Here is a 13,560-nt window from a genome sequence, read left to right as displayed (position 1 = left end):
TACTCTTTTGGTTCATTATCACTGCGCTCCTAGTGCAATTTTTTGGCAGCAACAAAGTTCTAAAAACTGTTAGTACATTACCTCCTCAGCACCAAACGGCAGACAAAGTTAGTGACTTGCTGGTAAATATTTAGTAGCCAGATATTTCCCTCACGAGATGGTAGAGACCAAAAACAGAGCTGAATAAGAAGGTGGACTTTCATTCATATTGGACTTTCATTCATTAGGTGGACACAAACAGGACTTCAAATTAATTCTAATGTTCGGTATCTGTTTGTTGTGTAAATAGGCAAGTGCAGTCATAAACTGTTGGCAATATAATCTTAAAAGATAATGATATGTCAATGCTGTGTTTGCAACGTGTTTCTGCTGCCCTCAAGTGCCCAGAAAAATATTGCAATTTTAATTTTACACAAAAATTAAACCTGATATTTTGAGTGGTCATTTAGAATCAGTGTTGCCTTTACATGGGTTGTCCACAAAAGAATATGGACAGGTTTTTCAAACCTGATAGCCTTTCTTTAATGTCCAAATTAAAGGGATTATTATCCAAATTGTTGATTTTTGTATTTAAACAGATACTGCTAACACGTTTCTAACTATCAAATATCAATATCAGTAAAAAAAAAAAAAATCCAGAAATATTGCCTTTATTGGTAAGTACCCCTGAGGTAGACTTGGGGCAGGGAAATCATTTGAAAGCCATAGGCATAGACAATGTTTAGCATGACGACTTGGCACTTTAAGTGTTGTATTTAATGTGCCAGGAAAACCCTGGAGTGTCAACTGTGTCTCAGTTTGACTGTCTTCTTCAGCTCTTTCAATACAATTTGACAGACACTGTTGAGGCCTGATCTGGCTTGTCCCTATAGCTTCCCCCTTTTAACCTACCAGCACTCTGCTGACTCTTAGGGGAATTCAGGAAAAATAATCTTACCTTTTAGGAGGTACTTTAGTCATGTCTGTTACTGCCAAAAACACCCCTTTGACTCATATTGAGTCATACTGTAACTGCTGTGCTATTGTCTGTACTTTTTTAACTTACAAACAAACTATTACATGTCATATATAGGCAGACTACAAAATACCCTTTGTATGTGTTACGGTGTAAGTGAGAATTCGAAAAAAATGTCCTTTTGGAGATGAATCACGGAAATTGAACTGAAATAGTCAAATGTCATCTCATCGTGTTAAGCAATTATTAGTTTGGCTCCTATTTGGTATTCATCCAAATATGTTTGTTTTTCTCATTTATTACTTTTTAGCTCAATCTAATGTGACAGACAGTGTGTTGGAGGTGGTAGCATATGAGGCCAGGAGGCTGTTCAGAGACCGGCTTGTTGCCTCCAAAGACCTTCACACCTTCGATAACATCCTCTCCTCCATCATACGTGGAGACTGGAGCTCTGACGCTTTAGACAACATGACTGGTATGAAATAGCTCTGTTCTTGCTGACATGCACCTTCATTCAGACCATACATATACAGTGTACAAAAACAACAGTTTGCAGGCTCAGATGGATTCATCCATTAAGCAAAACAGGAAAACACTATTACAGATTGACTACTTGATGCATTTCATGCATTCAAACATTTTGAGGTTGCTACTTATGCCTGAACGAAAGCAATTTTTATGGCAGTTTCTCAGCAAATGGTCTCTGCTTATTTTAAAATAGCATGACATTAATAAAATGTTTCAGTGATCAAGAACATAGTGTCACCTTCAGGTAATAACATTTGGATTTCTTGGTAAACTGCAGGGGTGAAATGCTGGCAACTGGCAAGACTCCAATCTTTCCTACCAACTCCTAGTGTGAAATAAATAATAACAAAGTCATACATGAATTAAGAACTATATCACAATGATGTCTAGTGTTGCCCACACTATACAGGAAGTCTACTTCAGGGACCAAAGTATAAGATAAATAAATATCCCATCCTCTTTAAATATAAATGTACACACTAGAAACACTTGGCAAGTAAAAGCAAATCCAAGCCATAGCCAATTTTGTTAATGAAAACTAATATTGGAAGCTAGTACAAAAAAAATACAAAGAAAGCTGACTCAACTCAGAGAGGTATAATGATCAAGAACTGGTCCTGGCTGCTGAACAAATAATCAAGGCTCTTGAAAGTGCTAAATAAAGGCTTACAGTGCTGGCAGTCAGACTAAAGACACCACAGAGGCAGAGGCCTAAAGGATCGATTCTTTTCATCACATCAGCACATCCAAACTGTGCTTCCAGCTATAGTGTCATACAAAGAACCAACTCATAAAAAAAGTGTAAACTTAATATCATTTGAGGAGCATACACATAACACCAGTGTTCAGTGACTAACAGACAGGAAACTGCAATATCCCAGAATGTGGCACCAGGCAATGATTGCAGAAATAGAGCAGTACCTTGCAAGTGTAATAGCTTTTTTCTTGAACATCCCGCAACCTGCATTTATATCTAAGCTCTGAGAGCCTCAGCTAGCGGCTGGTACTTTGTAGCCTTAGTAAGAAATGCCTCTTCTAAACTGTGGCCAAAAGTGCAGCCCACCGGCAAAACAAACACCTGCCTGCTTCTCTACAGCATCTGGTATGTTAGCTGTGGGATTAGAAAACACATCAAAATGCGCAGACTGAACATTCAAGCACACATTTTATCAATTTTTGGGGGATATTTGACTTGTATTAGTTCATTTTTGTGCAATGCCTTTGCAGTGCTCTTTTCTGTGTGTATTTTGTGTCACTTATAGACACCCTCTACTCGGTCATTTGTTGTGCACATATGCGAATATGTTACCAACAGTGTGTAATATTTCCCCTGCATGCAGATGGTTTCTATGTGACATGGGGAGCCTCTGAAGGGGCTGTAATGGCTCCAGGCCAGTCTTTACCTCCTCATGGTAAACAACTGGGACGTCTGGATTTGGCTGACCTAAAACAAGTTATACAGAAGGTAAAAGACCTGTTTTCTGGTGTGTGTGTGTATACATGTATTTATGTAGAGTGCTACAGTAATTAGATATATCTACGTTATTTACTTGAGAATAATAAGTACAAGTACATTGAAATGCTGCTTACATTGTGCTACTCTCACCTTTGTGTCTTCTTCATGTTGTGTTTGTTTTCCTTTGTCTTTGTGTTCTTACTTTCATTTCACTGTATTTGTTGGAATGTCTGTGGTGCACCTCCCCACCTGTGTGTGTGTTCCTCCTTTTACCTCCTCTAGGGAGTAGTGCTGTACAGTCGTGATAACAGGGAGCTGGATCTTCTTCTATTCTGGGAAGTGTGCGACTTTGTGTCAAGAGTGGATCGGGTCCTGAGCAGACCGGGTGGGTCTCTCCTTCTGGCGGGCTGCAGTGGAGTGGGTCGGCACACAGCCACATGCCTGGTGTCACACATGCATGGATATACATTATTCACGCCCAAAATCACACGTGGTTACACCCTAAAGAATTTCAGCAATGATCTAAAGTCGGTAAGAAAGGATTGCTTTCTTTTATCGGCTCACATTGTGCCAAACTAAACCCGTTTTGCAGAATGCATTAGCGTTGCATTGTACTGACAAACTTTTTAATTTTAGTTAATTTATTTTTCTGTAACATTTAAATTGAGAGATTTTTTGAAGGAACTTTGGTGTCTATATACTGATGGTGTACCATGTTTATTTAAAATGTATATGTATGATGTGTGTGTATTGTATGTATAGGTGATGCAGTTGGCAGGTCTGGAGGGCCAACAGGTTGTTTTACTGTTGGAAGACTACCAGTTTGTTCATCCAGCTTTCTTAGAGATGGTCAACAGCCTGCTATCATCAGGTATGAATTGTGTTTTTTCTTTGACTTCATTTTTTTATGAAAATAGATCTGACTTTGTGGTCAATTTATTTTTAGGGTTAATGTTTTACCTTGGATTAGTTTGATTAGGTGAAAAAGAAAATGTTTAACCTTTGAGGAAATGTGCTTATTGGCTTTCTTGTGGAGAGTTATTTGAGAAGACTGACAGTGTTATAGTAAAAATATAACATGAGCCAGCAGCTGGTTAGCTTAGCTTAAAGACTGGCAACAGGGGAAAGATTTAGATTGGCTGTGTCCAAAGCTAACAAAATATATGTACCACCACTTTTAAATTTTTATATTTACTATAAATATAACAAAAGAACACATGAACATAGTAAAATAAATAACAGATTTTAAATAATTTTAATGTTATGTTGACATGTAATCATAAACATGATTACATGAATGGTGCCAGTCATTCGCACTGGGCACCGCCTGTTATTGCACTTTGTAACCTGTAACTTTGTGCTCAAGGTACAATCACCTGCGAGAAGTATGTGACGCTTTATGGCACACAACACCAACTATTTTACTGATTCTGGTCAAACCAGATCATATATTATAGAGCTCGCTGCTATGTCTTTTATCGTATATAATTTGACTGTAACAGATACCCTTGTGCAGCTGTCTATATTTACCACGGTGGTATTGCACTCTAAAACTGCAATCACAAAAATCACAAAAATACCTATTTCTATGCAATGTATCTTTAATCTGTACACAAACTGAAGTGTAAATGACAAGTTGTGGTTTTTATGGGACATTATGTGCTGGACTATTTCTTCACCGAGCACATTGGTTTGTTGGAGGCTTTGCTGGTTGCCTGGCAACCTCAAGGTGACGATAAGACTCAAGTTTATTTCCTAAAATGCCTTTTTATTTTCACATTTCATCACATCACATCACATTTCTATTACAGAACTTGTTTTGTTTTGGAGTATACGTAGTCTGCATTTGAATACGAACCATGCATTGGTGCGGCCAGAATTACACAGCAGAATTATGGGCCTACTCCAATCATAGATTGCAGTTTTAATGCTCTCTGCCCATCATATTTTCTTATTTTGTTTCCTCTGATAGACGTAAATGTGTAGGGAACACTCATAATTTCCTTGAGTGTGTTTCAGGTGAAGTTCCAGGTCTGTACACCCCAGAAGAACTGGAACCTCTCCTCTCATCCCTCAAAGATTCTGCATCCCAGGATGGATTCACCGGGCCGCTCTACAACTACTTCTCCTACAGTCAGTACTGTAGATTTATCAACAGCATAGTCCCTCTGTCTTTCTGTGCACAATTCATTATTTTTGTCTGTTCCCATCTATGCGGTACTCTTCTCAGTGAAAGTCCACTACCTGTGTAATTTCTTTCCAGTGATTGTTCTGTTTGTTCTTTTCTGTGATTGCATCTGTCTGGTGCTCTGCTTCCCTGCTGCGCAGTAGCATATGTACTGTAGAAATTTGTGCAGTGCCACTGAGGTTGAGGTCGCTGCTAGAGAATCAAATCAATAGGTCTGTTATTGTCAAAGTAAACCAACTAAAGAGTTCCCTGCTCACCTTCACTGTCCAACTTTGTCAGGGAGCTATAGGCTTAAAGGGACAATATCAGTGACACAAAAAATAGTGCCTGTTTTCACATTGTCCCTCTCATTTGCTGTGTCTCAAACAACATTTTGTGATTAACTCCTTCACTGTTTTTTCCCCAAACTACTCTGCTATTCTCTGCGCATCAGGAATCCAGCAGAACCTCCACATTGTTCTGATCATGGACTGCTCGAACTCTAACTTTACCATCAACTGTGAGAGCAACCCAGCTTTCTACCGCAAGTGTTCAGTCCAATGGATGGAAGGATGGTCTGAAAGCAGCATGAAGATGGTTAGTGGAGGAGATTAAAATTAAAACCAGATATTCATTCAGCAGTTGTTAATGAGATTTACACCAATATCCCAGTGTGGTGTGAAGATCTCCATATGCCTGGAAAGATTAAAAAGACAGACTTATATAGGCCGGACTTTGGTAATATTCCTGGCAAGTTAACAGATACTTTGCTGTAGTCGCATACATATTTGTATGCTTTACCAGTATCCCGCAGCTCTAGATCCAATATTGACCCTATCACTGCAAGGCGTAAGAAGTAAATTTGCTTGCCTGTCGTACCTGGAATTTAAAGTTGAACCCTTGCCACATAAATATGTTTTTTTAATTTAGATGAAAACAGAAAGTTTTGTATGCATGCATCAATGCTTTCTATCTAAATTTCACATCTGTTGTCTGTCTAAACCTATAAACCTTGTCAGATTCCTGAACTGCTGCTGGCAAAGACAGAAGGAGGAGGGGATATGAATGAAAGAGAAAAGGCCACAAAGGGGAAAAACTCAGGTAGGAGGATGTGTACACATAACAAAAAAGTCTAGAATTATGTATAAAATTAACCATTTTGAATAGTATGAATGTGTGATAAAGATAATGATGTTATTTATGTAGTTCATCCCTGTCATATCCCTAATCCTAATTGTACTCTTCTTGGGGTGCAGTCTGTAGACATTTAATCTCACAGTTATCACAATTACAATCTTACTCTAACTTGCTTAAAAATACCCTTTTTTACCAAGTGCATGTGAATCAATGTATACTGTAGTTTATGTATATACTGTATTGGTAAGGGTAAGTGTACTGTAATGGGAAGTTTTTACCCCTGGCAGAAAAGTATGGTAGCTACTAATGTTTCACCTCAGAAGACCTTTGCAAGTAACTCGGAGCCATAGTAACATTATTTCTAGCTGTGTTTGGGTGTGTTTTATGTTATGATCATGACCTCCTGAATTTGAACTTGTTTGTCCTCTTCATCCTCTGCTCCCAGCAGGGTCTGCTCAGGGAGACCTGTGCCGTTTGTTCCTGATGGTCCATGAGTCATGTAAAGAACATGGTGCGACTCCCAGCCAGTACATGGCCTTTCTGCATGTTTACACTGCATTATATAGCCGGAAGCAGAGCCAGCTCACAACAAGACAACAGCATTTGCAGGTACAATATCGGCAGTAATACAACATGGACCTTTTACTTTACAAAGTCCATTTGGACAAAGAACTTAAAAATATAAACGTAAAAGTATGATGTTTACTAACTCCCTTAATTTAATAACTTGTGTTAACTTGGGTGTTTTAGTGCAGATATTATGTGTATGAGGTAAGTAGAAGTACAAGATAAATATATTTCAAATACATTTTATCAGGATGTTGAGCACTGATAAACTCTTACTTCTGTGTAAAATAGTCTGGTGATGATTAATTTTTTTAAAATCATAAATGCAGTGTCTGTAAGTGGACACTTGGCCTTAGAATAAAGAGCGCTGTTGAGCCTTGTATTATGTCTGCAGGCAGGAGTGTCGAAGCTAAACGAAGCTAAGGCATTGGTCGATGAGCTGAAAAGGCGGGCTGCAGAGCAGAGTGCACTGCTAAAGACTAAACAACAGGAGGCAGATTCTGCCCTACAGGAAATCACCACGTCCATGCAGGTGTGTGTGTGTGTGTGTGCGCTATGTGTGTGACTGTTTGTATGTCAGTGTGTGTAACTTGTGTGACACGTGGCAAGCAGGACAGAGGTCCTGCAGGGACTCCTCCAAGTTGCATCTATCATCCTCTTCTCTTCTCTTCTCTTCTCTTCTCTTCTCTTCTCTTCTCTTCTCTTCTCTTCTCTTCTCTTCTCTTCTCTTTTGATCTGCATTGTATTATACAAGGATTTCCCATGCCTGTGTCTCCCCTGCTGTGAAGGCAGTGTTTATTTAGTTTGTGTGCCTATGTGCATTTGTTTGTTCTGTGACTTCTCATCCATCAATCTCCTGATATCAATGTTTCCATTTCCCCCTGCTGGGTCTTTCTGGAGGATGGATGGATAGATGTATAGAGGGAAAAAAGTTCATTAGTTATGACATACTTCTGTCGTTCTCTCTTTTGGGAATCAGCTAGAGAGAAACAAAAGAAGAAAAAACTGTCAGCAGAGTCAGTTTGCAGAGTTATAATTAAAGACTAGGCACATCCCTTTGGGCTGTAGCACCCATGTCTCCTGTAGAGATCGAGACAGCAGGGAGGGAATAAAGAGGAAGACTGGGATGAAGAGATGAAGAGTTTAAAGAAACTAGGTGGAAGAATGATAGAGGCTTGGGGAAGATGGAAGGAAAATAAGATGTGGGGGGAATAAGGGACATATGTGGTATATAGGGTGGGGTATTCAGGTAGGGGTCAAGCCTTGACAAGGGTGAAATTGTAGGGAGACAGTCTATGAATAAGATTACCTTTGGATAAGGATAAGATGTGATAAGATGGATAGATTCCAGGGATATACAGGTGAAAGAGTGGAAGTGTTTGAAAATAATGCTGCCAAACATTCATCCTCTCTCTCCTTTTATCTGCAATGACTGTGTCTTACTCTGACTGTTCCTTAACCAAATCTTTCATCTTAACTCAGAAAAGGACTGGGCCTTTATGTCTGACACATCTCAGAATTTAAAAACTGAAAAAAGAGAAACTCATTTCCATTTTAAAAGGTTGTTTAGAGAGATTTAAGTTGTAATATCTGTAGGTCAGGGTTCAAGTTTTCTTGGTGAATAGCAAGTTGAAGCTGAATATAATATTCTTCTCTTTAAGAATTTGAAATATTTAAGGTGGCATTTTCAGTCCAACACAATGTACATCACATGATCTTTTTGGCTATCCAGAATGCCAGTGACCAGAAGACAGAAATGGAAAAGATAAAAGGGAAAATGGCTCAAGAAGTGTCTAAAATTGAAGAGAGAAAGGCCAAAATCGATGATGAGCTTAAGGAAGTGCAGGTAAGTTTTCTAATTGACTTGTGCAGTCATTATGTTATTATCAGTCAGTTACTAAAAATACACATACATACAACTCCTCTTTACTTTTTCCATATTTGTAATCCCAGCTGTACGTATTACTTGTTTATCTGTGTATGCCTCCCTCTTCTTATCATTGCTGTCCTCTAGCCTTTGGTAGATGAAGCAAAACGTGCAGTTGGAAACATCAAGCCTGAAGCTCTGTCTGAGATCCGCTCCCTCCGCATGCCCCCTGATGTCATCAGAGACATCCTAGAGGGGGTACTGAGATTGATGGGCATATTCGACACCTCCTGGGTCAGCATGAAGAGGTGAGAGGGAAACACACGGGAAGAACGTGTAAAAGGATACACAGATGAAATTCAAAAAAGATGGATGGAGAGATAAATGAAAAGAAACTACATTTTCCCAATCCTTTAGCACCTTTTGGGTGATCAAAAAGAGGTAATCTTAAGTTAAAGCAATATTATGAACAATATGGTAGTGCATTTCATTGAAAACATTGAAATATTACCAGCTGGACCACTTTACTAACAGCCAGACATCAATAAGTGTAACAGCACAAGACATAGCAGCAAGCTAATATTACTTACGAGTCCAACAGCAAGAAGCCCAGCTCGGCCTCTGGCTTTTAGCCTTTTATTGCACAAAGCTCTTGCCAACAACTAAAAGTCAGTCCCAGATATCTTTCTCCTTTTCTCCTCTTAGCTTCCTCCATCAACGTCCTCTTGGGTCTCTTAGCCTCTGCCATGTCCGCAGAGGCTGCTGAGCCCAGTTATACTGCCCACTTGCCAGGCTACAGTTTTGGCAGGACACAGAATGGGCACCCCATCATTACCCAGTGCCTCCCCCTCGCCCTGGGGGACTAAATACCTCGTCTCAGCATTCCAAAACTCATATGAAAGCTTTCTGTTCATCAGAAATAAGAGGGAAAACCAGAAAACATTTTCTTCTCTATAAAATATGATCCAGTTTGACCAAAATCAGCAAAATATTGCACACATCTACCTCAGGGTGGGATTGACAGGGGCACAGTTCATCTGATTACAATTACGATTATGATTACAGGGTAGCTAGCTAAAAAGATAGTGAAACTGTTATTTTAAAGTAGAAATCTTTCTACCACTTCACATGGCTGAAGAAATTAAACAATGTTTCTGAAAAAAGTTGTGGCATATCGTGACATTTGTATATATACTATATACTATACTATTATGTATACATAAATATGTATTTGTGTGTGTATCTCATTTACTCATGTATGCTGCATGACTGTGTCTACGCAGATCCTTTATGTTCCAGTATTGATGTAAATTTGTTTTTGGTACAAATTATTCATTTGACCGCAGGCAACTTTAGAGGGGATTAGACCGACAAAAAAACATTTTGCCCTGCTAATGACTTGTGTTAATTTGGTGAGCCAACTGCACTCTGAGCACTGCAAGTAACAAAGTATGTGTGTGTGTGTGTGTGTGTGTGTGTGTGAGTGACAGTTTGTACTTAATTACAGATCAAAAAAACAACTTAAGACTCATAATTTTAACCTTGAATTAACATTAATTTTCTCATTTTCTGGATAAAAAGTCACTATTATGCCTCTGATCTCTCTGATCTTCTTTACTTTGTTATATTGCCATGACATGTAATGCCATACTCTCTCGCACAACATCTTTTTTGTGTGTCTCTTTTTTTCACTGCAATATTTGTCACTTCCTCATGCCCAATCCTTACTTGTTGTTTTCTATCCCCTGTTTTTTCTGTAGCTTTCTGGCTAAGCGTGGTGTGAGGGAGGACATAGCTACATTTGAGGCCAGGAACATCACCCCTGAGATTCGACAGAGTGTGGAAGAGCTGCTCAACAAGAACAAGGCCTCTTTTGATCCCAAGGTCAGCTAGTAACAAAAGCAGAATAAGAATTATATGTATGGTCAGCGGTTGTTATTAACCCCTTGTTTTTGGGCTGATGGTATTATGGCTGTTGTTTTTTTTTTCTGACTTGTGATGCTGTTGTTTTTTGGCCAGAATGCAAAGCGTGCAAGTGCAGCAGCTGCTCCTTTGGCCGCCTGGGTTAAAGCCAATGTCCAATACTCCCACGTTACAGAGAGGATAGAGCCACTGGAGAAAGAGCAGGCCGGACTACTGGAGTAGGAACTCACACAAAAGCACAAATATAACTAAAAAAAAACACCTAAGAATGATTCTAATTTATTTTTTCAACCCAACCACATACCTGATCATAAGATATGCATTTTCAAACAATGCAGAAACAAAGAACTTGGATATAGATTAAGTGATTTTCTGGATAAAACCTCTCATGCTCTGTAATGAGTATTAAGTATACATAAACCTAACTGCATGTTGTCCCTTTTTTTTCTGTGTGCACACGTATGTGTTTGTGTCCAGAAACCTGAGAAAAACGGAAAGTAGGAAGAATAAACTGGAGGACCAACTCAACTCTGTTGGAGCCAAGGTCAACGAGTTGAAAGAGAAGTATGCCTCCTTCCAACTTTCCATCTATTCTTTCATTCTATGCTGTCCAATTTTACTATATTTCACCTGTATAAAAAAACATGTCTGGTTATTATACTATCATAAGATAGCTTGTAATATTTTTATTTGGTGACTGAGGTTGACATGGCCAGTTCTGAACTAGCAAAGTAAATCTTTTGTTCAAATTGATGTGAAAAGCAATAACTGCATTTGATAGTAGTTATGGAAATACTGCAGTTTTCAATAAGCTTACTCAGCTAGTAAGCTAACAGTAGCATTAGCAAGTTTCACACATCCAGCCACGCAGCATGTTTCTTTATTAACATGTAGCTGTATAAACAAGAATACAAACAATCAATAATTGTAAAGGTCAGGTCATTTCCACCCTCGTTTAAGTTGGCAGGACATTGGCCAGTCTCACTACTTATCAGGTCACAGTTCAAGAAAGATAAACTTCACACTGCAAGTGTAACCAGATGCTTTCTCTGTTGCTCCTACTTCCAATATCTTCAACCTTTGCTCCCTCCAACAGTCTGTCCTGCCATTTATCCTCTGATCCATCCCTGTTTATATAATAATCTCTCCTCTCCTCTCCTCTCCTCTCCTCTCCTCTCCTGAATATCAGTCTTTTGATCAAACACATTCATTCTATTTATTGATCACTTACTGTCTCCTCAGGTTTCAGTGTTATACTACAGAGGCAGCTAAGTTGGAGGCTGAGGTGACAAAAGCTCAAGACACGATCACTGCGGCCCAGCAGCTCATATCACAACTGGATGGAGAACACACACGGTGGAACGCACAGGTAGTTTGATATACGAGTGTGTTTATGTGTGTATTTGAGTGAGAGGTTATACACATTTACTAAGAAAGGGGCTCATTTACTATGTAAGTGCAACAGGAGGAGTGTGTGTGTGCATGTGTATATGTGTGTGTGTTTGACAGGGGGATGTATCCTGCTGTCTTGAGTCCCTTCTGGCTGTTTTTACTCCTCTCTACAGCATCTGTCTGCACCTTAATTAAAACACTCAATCTCTTCCTGACACACACACACACACATACACACTCTCAAACTCACTGCCTCCCTCAAGGCCCACGCCAAAGACCCAGTTTACTCTCTACTCACGTATTTTCATATACTCACATATTCACGCACACACTTCATCCCTAACTCTTGTGCACACCATGCAGTAGCTGTATTCGCTATATGGTAATGCCCCTAAGTTGTTTTCAAAATCTTTCAAGGAGAAGGAGGACCTCATAGAGGGGGAAGTGGTGCAGAAATAGACATGTTTTGAGTTGAAGTATATAATGTGGCAGGATGTTTGCATTATTACAATAATAGACCAGAGACAGCCCCAGATATGTAGTCAGTCAGGTGTCATAAGCAATCCATAGTTATTCATCAAACATGTACATTTGTGATTCTAGAAATTACAGCAGTAATGCCACATTAGTTCATAATATTCAATTGTGTGACTGTGTTCTTGCATATGTAGGTTACTTTTATGTGTTTCAGTGTTGACGTTTGAGGAGTTAGGTGTTATGGAGTGAAAGAGGAATCACATTTTATGCCCACATGGATCCAGTTACTTACCTAACTAACTCTTTCTCCTTCATCTTTCATTCCTTTCTTTACACTCTTTACTCTGATTCCTCCCAATCCTTTCTTTTCATACTTTGTTCACCTTAATTATCTGTCCTTGTCTCCCCCTCCCCTGTCTTATTTTGTTTCTTTTCTCACTGTGTCACTCTCATCAGATGTCTGAGATAAAGAATGAGTTGGACACACTCCCTATGAGGGCCATGTTGGCTGCAGCCTTCATCACCTATCTGTCTGCAGCTCCTGAAGACCGTAGAAGACACTGTCTGGAGACATGGATGGCTCAATCTGGACTACAGAGTAAAAATACTACTAACACTTTAAGCCAACGCACTGCTACTACTACTACTAACACTTTAGGCCAACACACGAGTGCTAGCATATGCCAGCTCCTATATTAAATTGAATACACAAAAACACCACTACCCACACACATGGCACAATGCACCATGTTGATACGTATGGTACATATACAATACTTGCTATGGTTCCATTAGTATTTGTGATGATTGAATAATGCTTGATCATCATTTAATTACCACTCCAGGTCTACAATTTACACCAAAATAACTACTTAACTTCTCAATCATGATGATGTTTGGTCTTTAATCCTTCAGTCAACAAAGCATCCTTTTTTTCATTCATGTGAGTCACGCACTCACATAAAAAACTCACTCATTACAGTACACTGGATTTTACTTCTCACATGTCAAGCACAATCACCTTAACTTATCTTATGTTCAGATTTTACCCACACGTATGAACCTGTACAATGTGAACAAAGCACTAATTG

At 39.1% G+C, this 13,560-nt stretch overlaps 1 protein-coding gene across 1 annotated transcript in view; it reads left to right on the top strand.

Annotated features, from left to right (window-relative positions):
- The window catches only part of LOC104920114 (cytoplasmic dynein 2 heavy chain 1), a 61,920-nt gene that overhangs the window by 31,286 nt on the left and 17,074 nt on the right, over positions 1–13,560 (top strand). The window contains exons 52-67 of the mRNA XM_027280204.1: positions 1,266–1,430; positions 2,824–2,948; positions 3,222–3,470; positions 3,702–3,810; positions 4,959–5,072; positions 5,561–5,703; positions 6,126–6,207; positions 6,689–6,852; positions 7,205–7,342; positions 8,543–8,656; positions 8,825–8,985; positions 10,438–10,561; positions 10,697–10,818; positions 11,078–11,164; positions 11,843–11,969; positions 12,926–13,067. Coding sequence (XP_027136005.1) covers positions 1,266–1,430; positions 2,824–2,948; positions 3,222–3,470; positions 3,702–3,810; positions 4,959–5,072; positions 5,561–5,703; positions 6,126–6,207; positions 6,689–6,852; positions 7,205–7,342; positions 8,543–8,656; positions 8,825–8,985; positions 10,438–10,561; positions 10,697–10,818; positions 11,078–11,164; positions 11,843–11,969; positions 12,926–13,067 — 2,166 coding nt within the window. The remainder of the gene's footprint in view (positions 1–1,265; positions 1,431–2,823; positions 2,949–3,221; positions 3,471–3,701; positions 3,811–4,958; positions 5,073–5,560; positions 5,704–6,125; positions 6,208–6,688; positions 6,853–7,204; positions 7,343–8,542; positions 8,657–8,824; positions 8,986–10,437; positions 10,562–10,696; positions 10,819–11,077; positions 11,165–11,842; positions 11,970–12,925; positions 13,068–13,560) is intronic.

This window comes from Larimichthys crocea, chromosome VII, assembly GCF_000972845.2.
Source record: "Larimichthys crocea isolate SSNF chromosome VII, L_crocea_2.0, whole genome shotgun sequence".
NCBI classification, from domain to species: domain Eukaryota; kingdom Metazoa; phylum Chordata; class Actinopteri; family Sciaenidae; genus Larimichthys; species Larimichthys crocea.
This window is presented reverse-complemented; position numbering and strand designations above follow the sequence as displayed.